The 20930-nt window shown below is 48.9% G+C and overlaps 1 protein-coding gene across 3 annotated transcripts in view; it reads left to right on the forward strand.

Annotated features, from left to right (window-relative positions):
• COG2 (component of oligomeric golgi complex 2) overlaps positions 1-17185 on the forward strand; it is a 41008-nt gene extending 23823 nt beyond the window's left edge. The window contains exons 10-18 of one of the 3 annotated variants that reach the window (XM_059900039.1): positions 2703-2842; positions 7133-7194; positions 8234-8385; positions 10004-10201; positions 11060-11132; positions 11433-11575; positions 13461-13600; positions 14822-15005; positions 16528-17185. In XM_059900039.1, the coding sequence (XP_059756022.1) occupies positions 2703-2842; positions 7133-7194; positions 8234-8385; positions 10004-10201; positions 11060-11132; positions 11433-11575; positions 13461-13600; positions 14822-15005; positions 16528-16629 (1194 nt within the window). In that variant the 3' untranslated portion in view covers positions 16630-17185. The remainder of the gene's footprint in view (positions 1-2702; positions 2843-7132; positions 7195-8233; positions 8386-10003; positions 10202-11059; positions 11133-11432; positions 11576-13460; positions 13601-14821; positions 15006-16527) is intronic. The other 2 variants (XM_059900040.1, XM_059900041.1) reach the window with 2 other exon arrangements.
• Positions 17186-20930: the final 3745 nt, after the last annotated feature.

Raw genomic sequence — 20930 nt, forward strand, 5'->3', positions numbered from 1 at the left:
GTGTTGTTTAGCCCCTCGGTGCCTCTCCTCTTCTTCCTGCCCTGGATTTTGATTTTTGGTTTTTCGATTGTTTTATTCAACATGACAATCTTTATCTTTTAATTAGGTAATTTGTTAAATTTACAATGATCATAGTGACTGATATATTTGGCGTTTCTTTGGTTCTTCCTATTTGTCCCATTTTTCTTCCTGCTTTTCCTTTCTCCCTTCCTTTTTTCTTTCCTTTTCCACCTTCTCTGTATTTTGGACTTTTGGGGATTTGTTTTCCTCATTTATTCTGTTTTTCCCCTCTACTAATTTGGCAGTTCTACCCTTTATTTCTTTATGTATTAAGTAACCTTAGTGGTTACTTAACAGAATCTAAAGCTCACTGGTGTTCTTCAGCCTCCCAAACAGCACAGGGATCTTAGAGTACTTTGATGCCAGTCACCCCATTCCATAGTATCTATTACTGTTTCCAGGGTCTTATTTCTATTTTAATTTTTTTTATCCCCCAAATTGGGCGTTATTTTTATTGTTTTACATGGTCATCATTCTCCTCTCAGAATTATTCCACATGTTTATCATTTCCTTTGCTTACTGTTCCTTCTTGGATGTTAGACCTTTTTTCTTGGATCATTTTCCTTCCTCCTGAAATTCGTCTTTTAGCAGGGCCTGTTGATAATAAATTTCACTTTTTTATGATAAACCCTCAGGTTGTATGTCTGACAATAACTTTATACCTTTTGTGTTTGAAAGGTAGATTTGATGGAAGTAGAATTCTCTGCACTTTGAACATTGTCTCTTGACTTCCGTTATCAAAATAGTTATTGTTGTTTCTTTGTAGTTATAATTATGCCTTCTTTCCCAAATCTTCTCTGTGACTTTAGTATGCTGTTTCATTATGATAATCTAGTGTGGGCTTCTTTTTATTTATTGTATTTAGGATTTGTTGGGCTTCCTGAATCTGAGGATTGGTGTTTTTTTAATCAGCTCTGTATCATTTTTATTCATTAACTCTTCAGTTGTGCTTCTCTCTCATTCCTCTATTACTTTCTTCTAGAACTTTTGATTAGACTTCCTCACTTTATCCTTTGTGTTTCCTGAATTCACTTTTTAATTTTTTGTCTCTTTGTGCTCATTCTGGAGAATTTCTTGGGACTTTTCTTCTAGTTCACTGATTCCTTCTTTAGATGTGTCTAAACTCCTTTTCACCTGTTTCCAATTTACCCTTATTTTCGTTTCTAGAAGTTCTATTTGCTTCTTTTTCTAATTCTGCTTGGTCACATTGCTTATTAATTTTTAAAGTGTAGAGAGGCACAAGGTGAGTGTGGTGAGCCTGGGGCCTGGTAGACTTCAAAACAGGTAAGACAACAAATTGGGAGCTTTATTATCTCAGAAATACCACTGATCTGTTCTCTTGGGCCATGTTACAGTATGTTGAACAATATGAGGTCTTAAGCATTAGCAGTTTAAGACCCTTTACATTCCTCTTTAGAGAATCATATTGATTGTGTTAGGCTCAGGAGATTTTTCGCCTCAGAGCTGAAGCTTTCTGATAGAATGTCAACTTTAGAATTCTAAACCAGTACTTAATGTTTGTGGGTACAAACATTTCTTGCAAGAAATGCTTTCAGCTTTCAGTTTTAATGGGACATGCTTTGGTGAAGAGAAAAATATTTTTGTATTTTTTTAACACCCATTATGTGCAGGGGTATAGTTTTATCCCAAAAGGGATGAGTAATACCTTTCTTTGTCTCAACTCCACACGTGTAGACCACACTCAGGGGATTCAGTAAGCGTAGCTCAAAACCAGTTGAAAGAAATGGAACACCTGTGGTCATGTTACTGCACTAAAATTCCCACGGAAGCACAGGCATCGTCATATTCAGGTGATTGGTTTGGTGACCCAGAACAGAGTCCCTCTTAATGAGAAGTACGTGGGAAGCCCTGCAGCGTCCTCCCCAGAGCCTGGGGACTGGGGAATAGAGCCCTCGCCAAAGGAGTGTGCAGCTGCAGTTTTGCACTGCTGACTGGCGAGGGTTCTGTTTCCCCTGTTTCCTTGCTTTGTTTCTGGGTAAATTCTCTCTGAGCCTAAGCAGAAGCGGAAGCATCATTTATAAAATGGGAGATGATATAAAAGTAGTTACCGGGTAGGGCAGTTTTCTGGGTTAAAGTAAGTAATACAGTTTTAAGCACTATGTGAGGGTGATAGATATTAAGTAAGTGTTAGCTTCTGCTCTTAACGCTGCTGTTCGATTCCTCCTGTCAGTCTTCATGCTGTAGCATCTATTAAAAGGATGTAATTACTCACATGGTTTGAGTCTTTCTTTCCTTTTTAAAATTTTCTACTTCTTCCTCTTCTGGAGAGGCAATGAAAATTATACCACTTAATCTGCAATCTCTTGGGATTCCAATGGACTGGGTTAGGGGTACCCTAGAAGATGGGGGAGAGCTGTCGCTTAAAGACCACTGGACTTAGGATGCCTGGGTCTCCTGATGGGCTTGCCACCTAAGACCTTGAGCACGTCACAGAACCTCTTTGGGCATTACTTGATCTTTAAGCGGGGACCTTGGAAGGAAGATCCCCTAAGGTCCTTATCAGATCTAGAAACTATGATTCTGTGTGTTGATCTTTATCTTGATTACAGTTTTCACTATATGATCTCAGTTCTGGTTAGTTCACTTAAAATGAAAATGCCACTTGTTTGTTCTTATTTTAGAAATATACCATAAGTATGGATTTTGTAAGAACATTTGAACGGCAATGTGGATCACAGGCCAGTGTAAAAAGATTAAGAGCCCATCCTGCCTATCACAGCTTCAATAATAAGTGGAACTTGCCTGTGTATTTTCAAATAAGGTCAGTAATTTATCCCCCCCACCTCCACCCTTCTAAAATAGAATTTGAACACCAGTTAAGGATGTTGGCTCCAGCTAACAGCCCCTTCTTGATGATCATCATACTGTTCTTTGGGAAACAGAATTTAGAGTGGAAATGCACAGGAAGTACCATGATTGCCAAAGTTCCGGCTTGTATGACAAAAAGATAAGTTTTACTCTTTGGTCATTAGAGAGCTGAGAACACAAGACTCAGAGTGAGCTAGACCAGGCCCGGCTTCGTTCCCACGTGCTACGTCCTCGTTCGTCGTGAAGAGACAGAAAGAGCGGGTCACCTAGCAGCTCTTTCTCTCCATTTTCCTCTCTCATCTCCTGCTTCAGATAGCAGACCTACCCTGCATTTGTTGTTTTGCTCATCTGGAACATTTTCTATCCTCAGAGGGAGTCGGGAGAAGTATTCTTTCTTAAAGTAGTCTTTGTAGCTGATTCCATCTTATCAGTTGATAAGAATTCTATTTATTGTTTTGGATTCCTTTATAATACTTGGTGACATTTTTTCTCTCTATTCTGGAAAATGGTGACCCTTTTCTTCCAGATGTCATAATGATATCACCTATGTCAGTAAGTGGTCTGTAGACTCTTTGGGGACATTTAGGATAAATTCCTAACAGTACGTGTTCCCTTGGAAACATAGATGGTAATAGCCGTGTTTGCAGACCCTCCTGAACGAGATCACAGCAAGCTCCTCCACGGAGTGGTGTGAACTAGAGCATTTCAGTTAGCACGCTCTTTAAAGACTCACAGGCTTTCTGTTTAAATTGTTGGGTGTTTTCATTAATTATGATGCAGTCCTTCCCCAGAGTTCTAAGGAATAATTACAGAGGGAAATACACTAAGAATTAGATACCTTGATTTGTCATTACTCGCCATGATGGAGAATGTATGTAATCATCTTTTGATAGTGAAATCATAGCTGTCAGACTGTTAGTAAGATGCCCTTTTACATGCAATACTGGGTTTTATGCTTAATTTTTCAAGGTTACATTATCCTGTAGGTAGGAAATTAAGGATTTTTTTTGTCTAAGATACTCATGGACTGCATGGGAAGTAATCGTTACGTGATGATCAAGACCAAGCCAGGGCAAGAAGCCCTTTTGGTTTGTGAGAAGAATTTAAAATGGTGAAGCATCATTTTATAGCATAAGACTGCAGTAGAGAAATAATGTTTCAAATGTCCCATGTCGTTTGGAGTCCAGGTTCAAAATTAGATTGCTTTAGATATCCAACGCCGTCACAGCCCATACTCCCGTCTACTGCCTCCGAACCCCTGTTTTCTAGTCATTTCCCCCAGACCCCATGGCCCCGTGCTCGGTAATCTTGCACTGTCACCTTGATTCCTGGAGCTCTGGGCCCCGCAGGGACGGCACAGCCCGGCCTCGGCAGGTTCTCCTCTCATTATACGTTCTCTCAAAGCCGGTGATTGAGCCTTAAACTCTGTCGGAACTCAGCCGGTGCCCTGAAAGATGTTTTCACCTTCAGCAGATTTTAGCCATAGCATTCAAAGGGATTGGTTAACTTTTCTTTGTAAACAGTTTTATTTAAAATGTATAAAATTTTTTTTTAAATGGTGTTTGAGTTATGAAGTGTGGAACTTCATAACTTTCAATACCTTTGTTTTTCCGTTTAAGAAATAAATTCAAGTAATACTTTATAGGACACCGTTCTGTCGATTTTTATCAGGCATTAGATTGTTTATTCTGAGGGATGACAGAATGTTCTGCAAACACTGCTGGGGTCAGAGTTGTAGTGTTACCTGATTCACATCAGGGTCATTTAAAGTAAGCCTAAAGCCAGTGGGGTGGTGATGGGTTGACATGTTTCTAGGAAGAAGTATTAATACTGCACCCTCAGTAGCAGGTGGATGCTCCCGGGTCTGACTCTGTGCCTGCATCCCCGTCACCTTCAGGAAGAAGGCAGCCCTGCCCACACGCACCGCTCTGTGAGCACTCGTGCACCCCTCCTGCCCCTGGTACCCTGCTGTGTCTGCGCTTCATTTGTTCTTACAGGAGTATCGGAAAGTAGGGTTAGGACTCCGTTTCTCATAGGAAGAGATTAAATGCACATGTGCGCAGAACAGTCTCAAACGGTAGCGAATCAGTGGTTACCTGGAAACTGGGCTGGTCACCCCTTAAATGCCACAGGCAAAGCGTTAGGTCTTTTTTAATTGAAATCTCGCTAGAATGTGATATGCTCCCAGGACGGTCACATGTGTGCTCTGTGTCTGTTACATTCAGCACACGCTGAGCGTGGTGTAACTCCTTTGTGACCTGGAGTCCGTGTGGCATAACGTACCTTCCTTTCCCTCCACCCTCCGCAAGTGTGTGCACGCGCGAAGTAGAGACATGCGTTGGGAAGTGCGTCTCCAGACCCTCCCCAAACCCAAATGTAAGAATTTGGGAGTGTTTGTATTTGGGGTTGCCTTTCTTACAAATCTCCTATCAAGAGTAGAATAGCATCCCATATACACGTGAAGACTACAGCACAAGTTTTCAAATTTCACCAAAGTAACATCTCACTTCGTTTCTTTTCTGAGAAGTATAACGTATCACTTCAGTCCTGGAAGTTACTGCCCAGCAAGGCTGTGCCAGGGACTGCTGCTGGGCTCCTGGCTCTTGGGGGCCGAGGGGACAGCTGGGTCACGTGACATAGACAGCTTTCCTCTAAGGGTCCAACAGCTGGTCTCACGCAGTCAGCACGTCTGTGTGAAATGCACTGGTGTCGGGTCTGCTGCATTTTTCTTGCACTTTCTCGTTTGTGTGTTTATCAGAATTGTCATAGGCGTCCATATAATTTTATCCCGTGTCTTTACCTGCACTGAATTATACCCGCTCTTCTTGTGGCTGCAGAGCTTCGAGCTGACCTCTCTCCGTGGTGCTGTCAGCATGGATGTGCCGCGCGTTGCAGGCCCTTCCCTTCCTTGGGGGCCGGTGTTCCCTGTTGTAAACGGTGCTGTGTTAGCTGTCAGGCCTTTTCCGTGTTTTGTGTGGATTTGGAGGAAAGGTGGGCCGAGGGTCTGAGGCTGACGCAGGTGCTGGTTTGCTCTCTCCACCGCGGGGCAGCCCCTCCCCGCCCTCACTGTGCTCGGGGCCACCGCCTCCTTCGCTGGGCCCCGGTGCTCTCTTCTGTTCCCCGCTTGCCTTCTGTCACTTGCTCCCTCTGGGCCTCTCCCTGCTGCTCGGAGAGACTGGCCTTTCGCAGGCTTCACGGGGCAGAGGGCGAGTCCCTTCCCTCCCTGTGGTGCAGGGACGCTGCGGGCACTGGCCAGCTCCAGTGCCCAGGGCGGCCCAGAGCCCCCCGCTGCAGCCACTCGCACCTTGTGGCGGGCAGGGCGGCTGCTCCTCGTGTGCAGTGCTTTTGCTCCTGAAATCCAGCCTCTGAACCGCTTTTAAAAAGCACGTGAGTGCTGTCCAAACACCAGAATTACGACTTCAGTAAACTGATGTGCAGCATGTGTCAGAACTTACTGCTAGCAAGGGAACTAGCAGGTGACAGAAGAGTGTGTGGTGAAGAAAGTATGAAGATGGAAGAGTTACATAGTTGGGAAGAAAGATGCTACGTAAGCAGCTAGTTAAGGAAATACACACACACACACACACACACACACACACACACACAGACACACAGAGTTTTCATTTCAGAGTCATAAAAATGTGTCCACACTAGTCATTAAAATAGAAGTCTGTGACAGGACGGTATGAGGGGACAAGTGGGCCAGCAGAGGAAAAAGAAAACCCATCCAGGAAGCAGGTCTTGAGCCTCGGGGCCGGCCGGGCCAGTTACCATGGCAGCGCGAGAGCCCGGCAGCGGACACGCGAAGAGCACCAGGCAGAGAGTTGTTCTGGTGGAGCTGCCTACCTTCAGTGACTTTCTCAAGCTGCAAACAAAGACACACAGTATAGCTTTCCCGTTTCTTAGTTTGGGGGACATTCACTTTCTTCTGATAGGGCTGATGTAAGAGGATTGGAAAAACCAGTCTTACGGCCTTCAAGTGATTACCTGATTATAGCCGGTGGGACTTGCCGGAAATGGCTTCCTGGTAGATTAATTGAGACACATTTATTTCCTGCTCAGTAAAAAAAAAAAAAAAAAGTCTGGGGAACAGGCATCAGGGCTGGTGTGGCAGCTCTGACAGCGCTGGCCTCACCAGCAAGCCAGTGGAGGAAGGTCCTGTTTCGTGGGGAGAGGGGAGGATGGGTGGGACAGCCGCCTGCAGCAGAGAAAACAACAGTTTACGCTCTTGTTTTTCTCTCAGATTTAGAGAAATAGCGGGATCCTTAGAAGCAGCACTTACAGATGTCCTGGAAGACGCACCAGGTAACTTCCTCAAAGTGACAAATGACAGGCTGTCACTAAGTGAGTTAAGTAGGCTCACCAAGTCATCTTGGGGACCTCAGTACCCTGGGGCACTTTCACCTTTTCCTATCTTCCAGTAAGTTAGACCCAAAGACGTACTTTAACTTCTTTTTTAAAAAAAAGTTTATAGAGCTTCTTGCTGTACAGAGATGATAAAAAAGGCTGCTTTAAGAACGCAGGAAGGAGACTTCATTTTCATTCCTCAGTGTAACGTGTCAAGGGGATATAACCGCTGCTGTGCTTAAGGGAGCAGCCCTTTTTGCAGCCAAGTGGCCACGCTCCGCTTCTTTCCCGAGCTGAGGTGAAGGACCAGGACGGCTTTCCCTCTGGGGGACGGCTCACAGGTGGGGCTCCTGGCCCCAGGCCTCCAGAGCCCTTGGGCCAGTCCTGGGACCGTGCGCAGGTGGCTGGGGTTAGGATACGCTTTCCAGACACGTTTGCCTCATTTGCATCCCTACAGCCTCGTTCGTGTGTCACGTTGTAGCCGTCCCCGGTGGCCACTCACCTAGTAGGTGGCTGTTCCTATAGCCACAAAGGTCTTTGGGCAGCTCCACTCCACTTTCTGCTCCCTTTCGTGCAGCCAAGTTCCATCTAAGCTGCACTCTTTTAGCCTCAAAGTTGTTTTCCAGCTGTTTTTGCCAAAAATGGCCATATGTAATCGACATCCTGTATTGAAATAGCATATTCAGGAGGGGAGGAGAAGACAGGACAAATTCAGAACCAAAGATGAAACCCTTGCCAGTGACTGCCACTCCAGCTCGTGTTTGTTGATTTGGTACAAAGTGCCTGCTAACTGATGATTTCTGAATGCCGTTTATGTTTAATGTTTATCAAATGCCTGGGAGGGGGAGTCATGTAAAATTAGAAACACCTCCCTAAAACTTTGCTGACCACATAGGGTTCTTGAGAAGGCCAGTGGCTTCACTCTTGGGTTGTACGTTGAAGATTTTAGCCGTTAGCCCTTCAGCTGAGATTCCTTAACTGTATGTTTTTTGTCTAGCTGGAAGTTCGTATTGCCTCTTGGCTTCTCACAGGACGTGGAGCAGCCTGCAGAGGTGTTGGTCTGACCAGATGTTCTTGCCGTCGCTGGTGCATCGTCTGTGGAGACTCACTCTGCAGATTCTGGCGCGGTACTCCGTGTTTGTCAAGGAGGTGAGGGCTGACGGGTGGCTCATCCCTAATCCAGGCTGAAACGAATTCAGGATGGGTGAGGCTAAACGTGCTGAGAGTTTTAGGGGCCGTGTTGTCATGAGAGGTTGATGCGGGGACTACAGGCCAGCGTCTCAGTTTCTATCCAATTCCGCTTCTGGGTCTCCTTTTCGCTCTTGCGCGTGTGGCCTTGAGGGGTGTCTGCTGTCACGTGGTCAGTGCTTTGTCTTTTTGAAAACTGCCACACCGACCACCTCATTTTTCCCTTCTGAAAACCAGAATCTTTGCCTCCAGACTAAAACAGAAATGCCCATTTTAATGAAAATGATTTAAAAAATGCGTATTTTAGTATTTAGTATTTGGAAGTGTAAAAACCCCAAGTGGTTGAGATTAAAAGGTAGTAAAATTAATTAACCTTCCCTCCATTTCAGAAGTAGTAGTTGGATGCATTAAGTGTCCGCACGCCTCTGATGGCTTATTAGATATTGTGCGTAAAGCCACGGGAGTACTCGTGTGGTCCGCTGCTGAGCCCCCGGCCCTGCCAGGCCCTGCGCCCGTGTCTCAGAGAGGCCTGCTGCACAGACAGCTCGGTGACAGACGCACGCCCTGGCCACGGCAAGGTGATGAGTATAAAAGAGATGTGAGCGGAAGCTCAGGGAAGGCGACATGAGGAAGCCCTCATCCATGGAAAGGAAAGCACTCTTCCAGCTGAAGCAGAGTATCTCAGTGGAAAGAGTGCAGGCTTTCAAGACAGCATCAGACCTTGGCTCTGCCACTCTTTATCTCATTTCGTGGTCTTAGGGAAATTGAGTCTCAGATTCTTCATCTGTAAAGTAGGAAAACAGCTTCTGTCTGTGCTTGTTGTGAGGAGTAGAGAGAGATTTGACCAGCCAACTGATAACCAAGGGGCCTGGCAGACAGCGGCGCTCCACGGAAGTTCCTTTCCTCCTCCGCCTTTGCCTCTCTCTGCTCAGAGGGGGTCTCAGGAGACCACCCTGCTCCGTGAAACTGTTCACGAAGACCGTGCAGTTCCCGGCACACGGTCGGGTCGGTACAGTTCTGTTAGGCCTGGGCCTGCTACGTCACGCCCAAGCACGATGCTAGCCAGTAATTCTTCTCACATCCAGAATATTCCATTCTTTTCTTGATCCCAGTGCACATCTCGTAGGTTTCTTCCCCTTGTAGCAATCCATCATGCAAAGAACACTTCTGTCGTTTGTGTTATTTGAAGCATAATTGAGGTTTAGATTTTGATTTTTTTACCCTTAAGATGATAATAAATTTATTAAGTAAATACAGTAAATTATTTACCTTAAGCAGTTAATTAATTTTTTAAAATTTATGATGTTCCAGATCTTAATTTTCCTTTAGTTTAGGGGCCTATTGTTTTATTTCTGCCCGTTACTTAAGTCAAGGAGGGGAAATGCACATGGGGTTGCAGTCTGTCCTGTTTCTCTATTTTCCACACCTGCCTGGGGAGAGGGTTGTGACTTTTCATGAGTAAACTTTCACTGAATCCTTTGTGGACAGCTGGCATTTTATGGTGAGTCACTGACCTATATAAATGCTCATGTATCTTGCTGGTGGAAACACATTTAATCGTTGAAATCCTTTTTTTCAGCTTTTACTCAGGCCCATCTCTAATGAAAGTGCCAAGGATATTAAAAAGCCTTTGGTAACTGGCAGCAAAGATCCTTCCGTCACCCAAGGAAATTGCGAAGACCAAGGAAGCGGCCCTTCCGAAACGAAGCCCGTCGTCCCCGTTTCCAGCACTCAGCTTGTTTACGTGGTCGCAGACCTGGACAGGCTTCAGGATCAGGTGAGCCTGTGTCCCAGAGGGATTCTAAGTACCGGCTTCAGCGTGTGCAGCGTCTGGCCTCATGGGGCGTAGAACTGTGGGCCCAGGGCGCCCTGAGAGGACATCCGTTCGCCTCCCTTCTGGGTGTTGTTCCCACTCCCCTACCCGGCGTGCTCCCTCCTCCTTGCTCACCGGTCCCACCTAGGACGTGCTGGCCCAGAGCCTCAGCTTCCCTTCCAGCGGCGACGCCACAGGCTTGCAGCACACCAGGCACCACTGTTGTTTGCATTAGCTCAGCTTACTCTGTGCAGGCATGACCTTTAGTGGGTTGGATTTTAATTATTTCTAATTCACTTACCCAGTATTTCAGGGTAATATGTAATCTTCAGCTATACTTTGAAAGTGCTGACCTATTAACACTCCTTCCTGTTTTCTCCAAATAGATTCCATGTTTTTGCTTTTACCATGGACAGAACTCTGTGGGATGCATGTATTTAAGTGCTGTGATATGTAGTTCTGCTTTTCTCAAGTTTAAATATTTTGTGGTGCTTGGACAAATATTGTATGTTTGGAGCAAAAACGTGGTGTTTACCATGAGTTTTTTTGGTACTGGGGAGAGCTACAGAATAGAAAATGATTTTGCGTATTTTCTGGGTCTGTTAATAGCCGTGAAAATGCTGTTTTCCATGTTGTTGGATTCTTTCATAGTGAAAGCATTAATTAGGAATTTTGTTTTCTTCTGATGAAAATCACTGGAAGTTCTGAGTTTAGTTTTATCGTTCATTAATAATATTCTAGAGTTTGTAGATGCATAAAGAATTGACTCTTCCTTTGATTTATAAAAAGTAACTGACTATATAAAGTGCATATTTATTTCAGCTTCCAGAACTCTTGGAAACAATCAGGCCAAAACTTGAAGTGATTGGCTTTAAGAATTTTTCTTCTATCTCAGGTAAAAATGAATCTTTAGATTCAGCAAATCTTTGAATAAGAAATAATTTACAATAGAATTTTAGAGACTGTAGGATAAATTTTAACTAACCATTTTCTTCTCTAGTTGTAAGTCCTTGGTTGTTTCTGTATTCTGTTCTGTGTTTATAACTTCCTTGAATGAGATATTTTGTTTAATTCTAATAATTTGATTTGATTTGGTTTGTTGTAGTACGCTCTCTAAATACATTGACGGTATTTAAAATAGAATTCACCCCTGGGCCTGGGTAGCGTGATTAAACACAGGCTTCTGTCTCTGCAGCAGCCCTGGAGGACTCCCGGCTGTCCCTGTCTGCCTGTGTGCCTGCCTTGAGCGACAGAATCACCCAGGACTTGAGTGAGTCTTGCTTCAGTCACCTGAAAAGTGCCCTGGAGGTTCCCAGGCTGTACCGAAGAACCAATAAGGTCAGTGCCCTCACTGAAAAGGATTTCGAGGTGGGGAAATATATAGCAGGAAGGCCAGAGAGGGAGGAAGTGGTTAAGCGAGGGACAGAAACAGGTTCTCGGGGGGAGAATCCGTCTCATGGAGAGAAACCCTATTTGTGAGAAGGGGGCTCCTCAGGAGACGTGGCACAGACACAACTTAGGTAGTTGGACTTGCACAGCACGGACTTCTGGCCTTAAGGAAAAGTCGTATTTTCAAAGAAAGCATTTTAATAAAATATTTTTAAGTCCTACCCTTCTTTTGGTCTTCATATCTTATATTTGAAAAGGTCTGAATTTACCTTATTCCTTTTATATTGTCATTGGAAGTACCTGCTTTCTCCTGTCTTTTACTGGATAAGGTATAAAAAAAAGCTGCATTAAAAAATATTAAAGGCATTCATAAGGTGAAAAATTAAGCTCACACTGGTGTTCAAAGCCGAGTTCTGTGTCCTCACTTTGTAGAATGGGGATTGGGGGATTTGTTTTTACCAGCGTTTTAGTTTTCCCCCTTGAACTCTCATTTTCATGCGTTTATTTATGCTCATTTCATTCTTGCTAGTTCTCACTTATTTTCCCTCTAGATTTTCTTTTCTCCCAGTTGGATAGTTGGGTTTTAGGCCATTTACAACTGAAATTATTCTCAGGAGCTGTGAGAACCTCCTGCAGCATTGTGCTCCTTTGGAATATCCCGGAGTTCCTACAGACACGCCTGGGCGGGCGGGGCCGCCTCTCTGTTGTGCGCTGAGCCTGCGGCCTGCTCTGCTGTCGGGGTTACTCTTCCCGCCCGGCCGGGTTCTGGGTGCAGCGAGCGGCTGGGCTGAGTGCCGAGCTGAGACCCAGCTCACCTCCGCTGGGGCTGTCCTCCTTTTGCTTTTAAAATCTGGGACACGCAGCAGAATTCCCATTTCTAGCGAGAGTACCTTATCTCCCGATTTTCTGGTCTGCAGTGGGAGAGACCTATTTTATTTTGCCAAATTCATTACTTTTCCTTTAGGAATCTAGCAACTTTTCCCTTTCTCTTCAACGGGGTGTTACATTTACCGAGCGCTTGCATCGTGGGTCAGACACCGTGCTAAAGACCTTATACCCTCATTAGTCCTACAGAGTGAGCGCCCGTGTCCTTACTCACGGATGAAGAAACCAAAACTAAGAAAAGTCAGACACCCTAGATTCTGACCTCTCAAATGGTGGTCTGTTGACCAGCAGCGACTGGTCACTGGTGGGAACTGGTTAGAAATGTGCCATCTCACAACTTGGCCCGTTCCCCTCCCTGCAGCACACACACGGAATCAGACCCGGGATTAACGAGGTGGCCGGGTGATGCGTGTGGGCACCAGGCTAGGGCGCCCGAGTCCAGTCGGATCCGGGCGGCGTCCTCCCCGGCTCCCTCTCGGTCTCCGGGGCTCTTTCTGTGGACAGCGCTTGTACTCTCGGTCTCCGCGGCTCTTTTTGTGGACAGCGCTTGTACTCTCGGTCTCCGGGGCTCTTTCTGTGGACAGCGCTTGTACTCTCGGTCTCCGCGGCTCTTTCTGTGGGCAGCGCTTGTACTCTCGGTCTCCGCGGCTCTTTCTGTGGGCAGCGCTTGTACTCTCGGTCTCCGCGGCTCTTTCTGTGGACAGCGCTTGTACTCTCGGTCTCCGCGGCTCTTTCTGTGGACAGCGCTTGTACTCTCGGTCTCCGCGGCTCTTTCTGTGGACAGCGCTTGTACTCTCGGTCTCCGCGGCTCTTTCTGTGGGCAGCGCTTGTATGTGTCTCCAGACCGGGACCTGCGTAACGCCCTTTTGAACGTGAGGTTTGGGTAACTTGCTCTCTTCCTTCTTTTTGTTTTTCTGTTCATCTCTAACCCCTACCGACATGATCCCAGGAGGTGCCGACGACCGCCTCCGCGTACGTGGACGGTGCTCTGAAGCCGCTGTACCAGCTGCAGAGCGGGCACGAGGATAAGCTCAAGCGAGCCATGATTCAGCGGTGGCTGGCAGGCGCTCTCTCCGAGAGCACGCATAAGTAAGTAGCTTAAAAGCGGGCTATTCTGCACTCTTAGAAAAGCCCTAAGCCGGAGGTCACTGGGACCATCACAGGCTGCTTGTACATAAGGTGGTGAGAACATCCAGTGGCCCCATCGCTGGACAAGGCAGGGTGCGGGCACTCAGCCCCTTCCCGGCTGTGCTCGCTCCACCCCACCCAAGGCTCTGCCTGGCGTCGCCCAGCTCACACACCTTTCGGGGCCCGGGCACATTCCACAGTCCCCCCGGCACACTGCCTCGGACTGTCCTTAACGTCGCTTCGTGCAGGAATGTTCTGCAAGTCCAGGCACGCTTTCTCCTTTCAGGTCCTTTCTCTTCAGCTCTGTCAGTCCATGGTGGCTCCAGTCATGCCACATAATCAGCAGACTTGCGCTGGGGAGACCAGTGTAATCAAGGAAGCGGAAACGCTCACTGTGCAGTGTAATGACAGCTGTTGAAGGATGGGTGTCAAAATCCTAACACTAACGAGAATAGGGGAGGTCTTCAGTATCACTGTGGCCGAACGTCTCTTCAGTTCCGACTCCCCCTACTTTTCCCCAGATCCAGCACTGAGTTATGTCAGAAAGTATATTATTTGATTTTATTGTTGGATTTTGTTTAATTATTAATTTTGCAGTAGTATTTTGTTTCTTTCGACTACTTATGAGTTAAGCAGCATTTGTGAGTTAACTTAGAACATAACAATGAGTTATCATACTGTTTCTGTGGGGAAATGTATTCCAAATGCTAAGTAACCAGCTTGTAAACAAAATTTTGAAATATAACTCATTTATAATTTGGAAATTATATTGAAACTAGTTAAAGGCAATTAGTTTTATTTAAGAGCTCTGAAATACGTTTTAAAAGACAAGCTTTTCCTAGAACTGATGGCAAATGGGTTTGTCCCTTGCATTTGGGGAACGAGCCGCAGCTGCTCACCCCTGACACAGGAAAGACAGCTTGGCCTGTGATTCTTGCTTAGTGTTCAGGGCTGAAATTTTAGACACAATTCACATACGTAGTTCTCATGTTCCTAGAGGATGCAGTGCTGGACACTCAAGACCCTGTTTTTCTTTCAGTCTTGAGAAACAGTGTTACCGTGGCTGGTTTTTTTTTTTACTGGAATTGAATTTTCATCTTAAAAATCCCTGTTTTGGTCCACAAAGCTTGTGGGCGTGTTTGGCGTCGTGTCTCTCACCAGTCTGTGCGTCTCGTGCCCAAGGTACTATGAGACCGTGTCGGACGTCCTGAACTCCGTGAGGAAGATGGAGGAGAGCCTGAAGAGGCTGAAACAAGCCAGGAGGACCACTCCCGCCACCCCCGCCGGGCCCAGTGGCGGCGGCATGAGTGACGATGACAAGATCAGGCTGCAGTTGGCCTTGGACGTCGCATATTTAGGAGAGCAGGTGACCTGAGCGCCGCCGTCCTTCCAGGGGGCCTGACTCCACATTCCGAGGGCCCGACAGCCAGCTGGTGGTGCGCCTGGGCCCAGAGATGCTGGGAGGGACCGGGAGTCCATTCCCGGTGCTAGAAAAGAGGGCCAGGGCCCCAGACACTTGAAGGAGGAGGACGTGCCCCTAGGGAATATGAGAAAGAAAAGACAGACTTTTTGAGGTCCAGGGAATTGACATCCTCTTGGCTCGCTGGCATTCATGTTCCCGAAGCCGCTGGGGGTGAGCCCGTGGGCAGAGATGGTGTCCTTTTGGTCCACTGCCTGGAACGTGCCTGATACGTCATGGGTGCCAGATGAGGGTCTTTTGAGATATTTGTTAGTTTGGCTTTAGAAAAACTAGAGAAGCATCAGGCCGTTGATTTCTCAGTGCGGTGCTTGAAAAATAGCACAGCTTCTTTGCCTCCCTGCCTGCGTTTTGTAGGTTTTCTATGAAACACGGATTTTGGGGTCACGGCGTGTGGGTGGACATTCACGTAGGGGCAGGTGTGGACTCCGCGCAGGGCCTTCCGTCCTCACAGACTGTCAGAGCTTTGGGGTGTTCAGAAACTGGCTTTGTCAACTGCTTAGGTTGTCTGTAGCAGTAGATCCTCAAGGAAGACCTTTTTGCGAGAGAAAAAGAAGTGAGATCATAACATTCCCATCAGAAGATGCCTTGTTTTCTAGTCACTCTTTCATACAGTTCAGGGTCATCACTGAAAATCTAAATTTTTCCCCTTTCGGGTGAATTTAGAGATGCATTCTGGCAGAAGTCCGTTGCCTTGTTTCTTGATTTCTCAGGAGAAACTTAGAAGTCTTTTGACAGGCAGGAAAGTTGGTTATAGACACATGAAGAGCAAACAAGCAAAAGAGTTGTGGGCCGGGGAGGGAAGGGAAAGGCAGTCCTCGACCCCAGCCCCCAGACGAGCCACAGCACGCCAGCAGAGACTCAACACTCGGTCTGGGTTTTTCCAGGCCCGCTTGTGCACGCGTGCGTGTGTAGTTGGGTTAAGGTGGGAAGGACGCTGCATCCTGCGTCTCTGTCACTGAAATAATCCACAGCAGCTGCTGTGCAAAGCTGTTTGACTTCATCGGCTTCTGAGAAAAGGTTGTGGATGGCACACTAAGAAGTGAAGGTCTCAGGCCGGTTGTTTTCTGAAAATGCTTCAGTTAAAAAATTACTTTATTGTTTCTCTTAGTGTGAGTTTCCTCTTCCAGCCCACAGAAGAGGCTCTTGTCCTGGTCTGATTCAATGAACTGACATAACTTAACACTGGCTTCTTAGAAGGACCCCCAGAAATAAATTCTACGATAAGGAAATTTTTTTTTACTTCATTTATTTGGAAGGAAGGAATACCCTGCCAGTCATTAGGGAACTGCCTTTTTCTGGTTCCGCGGAGGGTGAGGTGAGGGTGGATGTTTTGTCTCCTTCTTTGTAAGGGTCTCTCCACGTTCAGCTCACCTTGCAGTAACTTGATTCATCCCCGTGGCCTTTGCAGATCGAAAAGATAGGCCTGCGGACAAAGGACATAAGAAGCTTTCCAGCTCTTACAGAGCTTGTTGCTGCTGCTACGGACCAGGCAACGGCGGAGCAGCCTTAAGCATCTTGGAAGAGCCCAGGGGAGAAGAAGTTGGGCCTCGCGCCTGCAGGGAAGAAAGCGGCTCTGTTCTCTCACGGCCTGCAGCCAAGAAGCGCTCGCACGGGTCCCAGCAACGCGCTAGGGCAGCCTCCCCCGCAGCCTGTTTGGGTTTCCTTTCACCCAAAAAGAATACAAAAGCCTTTTTCCGTTGTATGGAAGATAGTTTTTAACTAAGACATTTGAAACTTTCTACTATAGTTTACAGAGCAAATTATTTTATTTTTTTCGTAAATCTTAGCGTGGCAGAGCTGATTTCTAAGATATGATTGAAGGAAATATATGTATGAATGTAAAAAGTCGTCTCCCTGATCCTGCAGTTAGAAGTGGCCGGCTGCAGAGGGGTGACCATACTGTGCAAACGCCCTTCTCCACGATGAAAGTAACTGCCCACTTCCTGACTTTCTAGAAGGCACGGTCCTGGTGGCTCCCGTTCCCCCGTTAGGCGTTCAGGAACAGTGCACGTCACCCAGGCCTCTGTCGGGCGCTCGAACCAGCGGGGGGGGGGGGGCGTTGGTCTCCTAAATAAAAGAAGAGTCTGCCAAAGCCTGTGTGCCTCTGATGTGTGAATTGCGCACAGGTCCAGTGCTCCTCAGTCATGCCTGTGACGACGCGCCCCCTCTTCTGGCACCTGCGGGGTCCCGTCCGCCCAGAGCCTCCCTTCAGGTGCGCGGCGGTTCCGGGCCCAGGGAGTGTGACCCAGCGCACCCGCCCGGCAACCGCCTCCTGCGCGTCGGGGAGGGAGAAGAGTGGGGAGTGCTGGAAGGAGGTACTGACAGCACGCGGCTGGTTCGTCGGCTCACGGGTTCACACGCGCGTGCAAGTGCTTGTGCTGGGCCGTGGTGTGTGCCTCTTCAGCCCGACGACGACACGAGAGCAGGTGCGCCTCCTGCTCTGCCTTGGCGTTTCCTCGTGTCTCAGTCCGGTCCAAGGTTAGCTCTAGGGGGAGAGAAGGGTGACCGGGAGTTAGGGGAGAAGACCCGGGAGGCCTCGGCAGGAACGAGGCGGCGGAGCCGGGGAAGTGGGGGTGAGGGGAGGGGACCCCCCGGGAGAGCAGCGGGCACAGCTGGGCAGCGCTGTGGCATCCCCCCCCGCGGAGAGCAGGTGCCCCGGTCCTGGCAGGGAAGGCCCTGCCCTTGGACGGATGGGTGTCCTAACTCTGCGTGACATTAGGAAGCTGGTCAGAGGGACAGGGGCGAGTGACACCACGGGAGGGGCTGACGCGAAGGGACTGAGCCCGCTCGGCCGGGGGCGCCGGCTCACCCGCCTGGGCTGGTGCTCCTTGTGCGGGGCCGGGCCCGTGGGCGGCAGGGGCCGAGACGGGGAGGAGAGGTGGGTGCGGAGTGGGGAGAGCCGGCCCCGCTGTGCCGCCTCGGAGCTGCACGCGCACCTGGGAGCTGAGGAAGGGCCTCGTGCCAGGAGGCGAGCCTGCAGCTCGGCGCGACGGGGTGCACAGCACACGCTGCATCACCGCCTCCTCCGCATCCCGCGGGCTCCCTCGGGGCCTCGGCAGCCTCGTGCACGCCTGACGCGGCCTGCCTCGGCAGCCACGTGGCCCAGTCTCAGCGATGGACTCCGGCGCTGTCCCCATCTCCCCGGCTGCTTTGCCTTTATCGGTTGTTTCAGAACGTGGCGGACAGGGATACGGTTTATCAGCCCCTCCAACTCCAGCACTGTTGTTCCCAGTTTGCAGATGACGAAACAGAAACTAAGGAGTTGAGTCCGAAACAGGTTTGGGATCTGATGACACCCCTCGGGGGCCATGAGGCGCGTCCCCTGGCCGTCCTTGGGCCGGGGCTCGTGCCAGCTGGAATGTCAGATTGAAGGGACCTGTAGTTGTCGGATGATGACCTTGTCACTGGATAAGCACTCACAACCCCAGGAAGACGCACGGTTGGCTGCAGAAATGTGTAAGAGAAACAAACCCCTACCGTTAATCCGTTAATATTTTTGTGTTAAGTGATCCACAGGACGTCGGTACTGAGTATTCTTGTAGCATCCTGAGCCGACTTCGCATTTGTAAAAGAGCTCCGGAGCAGAGAGCAGCAGGTCCGTTCGTGCACTGCCAGTTGCTTTTGGAGATAAGGCCGGGGCACAGATATCCCCTCCCTCTGGCTGCCGTGGTGGCGCTGCCCCAGGTCTATCCAGGCGACTTCAGCCCAAAGCTGGGCACCCAGCGCCCTCACAGATGTTTGTCAGATGCAGGAAGGCATGTGCTGGGGGGATTGTTTTGAAGGGCAGCTCTGAATCCAGTAGTCAGCACCTATTTTGAAAATAAAAGCCGTTTTTCGCCCAAAGTTGTTTTAGGAATTACAGAAGACACCGTGATGGTTGTGGTTCTGATTTGCAGATGCGTCTGATTTGCAGATGATTTGTGGTTCTGATTTGCAGATGCGTCTGTCCCCTCGAGACCCTAACTCCAAGTGGTGGGTCCTGACTGGTGGTGGCCACGTTCCCGTCTAGAAGCATGTGCTTGGAGGGGAGGTTTTGAGCATCGCTTAAAGCAGTGCTTCCTAAATTCTAGGTGATCCCCGGGCCTCCTGCAAAGATGCAGATTCCGACTCAGGAGGTCTGGGCGGGGCCTGCGGGCCTGCCTTTCTCCTAGGCTCCCGGGGCAGTGCTCCCCCGGACGCTAGCGGAGGACCCTGCCCTTCCTGTGCAGCCTCTCGGGGCTGTCCTCACTCCTTGCCCTGTGGCCCCATGTCACATCTCCTTTCTCCTCCTCCAGTCTCTCTGTTCCTCCCTCTTACAAGGAGGCCTGTGTCTGCACCCAGGGCCCACCCAGATAATCCAGGATCACCTTCTCGCCTAAAGACCTTTAATCACATCAGCAAAGCCCCCTTTGCCATGTAAGGTCACATTCAGAGGTTCTAGGGATTGGGACCTGGGTGTCTTTGGGTTCCATTATTTAGCCTGCCACAGCTGCCCACAGATAGGCAGCCCCCTTCCTGCCGTACTTTTGTGGAGCAGGACTTCCAGACAGGGAGGTCGTGACCTTTGTGTGGACTGAGGGCCATTGACGTATTGGTGGTTGTTATTCAGCTATTCATTCAAGTGTTTCCCATTTTACAAATAAAGGCAGGGAAGCCCAGAGAGGCAAAGTAACTGGATCTGGGGCACACAGCAGTTCGTAAGTGTTGGAGCTGGGCTTCCTGCCAGCCGCCCATCTCTGGAACGCCTCTCATGTGCCCGGCGCAGCAGACTAGACGGCTGGGAAGGACAGCGGTCTCCCGTGACATCGAAACTAGGGAGAGGTGTTTTTACTACAGAGGGGGGCTTGGGCGTGTGGGGAGAGAAGCTGAGCTGCTGTCCCCTGCCGGCCTGGGTGGTCCGAGGAGCAGACGCCCACCCCATCCCCGCAGTTCCCTCTGGAAGAGCCGGGCCCTTGGAGCGGCTGCAGTGAGCCCAGTCTGGGATGGGCGGGGCAGCTCCTACACGCAGAGCCAAGACGCTGCCCACTCCCAGCCCTCGAGCCTCCGGCTCCCTCCCCTGCTCCTTGGCCCTTACGGATAGTGGCCACGCTTCAAGACGGCTTAGACTAGACGGCTTAGTCAGGGACCGAAGGTGCTCTGCGTGCATTTCACTTTCACAGTTCGGGGCGAGCAGCATGGGCCGGCCTGCGAGGGCCCACCTCCCTCTCAGGCTCTGCCTGAGATCTAGAAAGTGGGGGGGCAGGCAGGCACTCAGCAGACTGCGAGGCGTGTGCCCACGTTCATGGGTGACGATTTCTCTCTCCATCTTGGGATCCCAAGCACAGCGTGAGCAGCAATCCTGCAGGGCGTCCGGTCCAGTGCTTCCCAGCGGGGTGTGCGCAGCTGGTCACCGTCACCTGGAACTTGTCCAGATGAGGCTGAGGACAGCCTGTGCCTTCCGTGAAAGCCCCATCCAAACACGGCTCCAAGGCCTAAAAGGCCCTTTTGTCGGTACAGCCTGTCAGCTACTTTGCACACATTTGTCCTGCTGCTGCTGAGGGAAAGAGTTTTTCATTTTTGCTTATTGTTGCAAGACATTTATTAATAACGCAGGGATAGTCAGCCATGGGATTACGGTCTAACGTACATTCAGACGCTTGTGTTTTTTTTCGTCGTGTGTTTTTCAAAAACCACAAGTATCAGGGGAAAGAAAAACTGAGAAACCCGGAGAAAGGAACGCATCGTGGACCACTTGCAGGTCATCGTCACACTCAGTAAGCCAAAGGGGAGCCTGGGGCAACGAGAAAGGGGTGTTTTAATTTTAAAGCCCGATTTCTGTCCTCGATGAAAAAG

This window comes from Balaenoptera ricei, chromosome 16 (assembly GCF_028023285.1).
Source record: "Balaenoptera ricei isolate mBalRic1 chromosome 16, mBalRic1.hap2, whole genome shotgun sequence".
Lineage (NCBI taxonomy): Eukaryota > Metazoa > Chordata > Mammalia > Artiodactyla > Balaenopteridae > Balaenoptera > Balaenoptera ricei.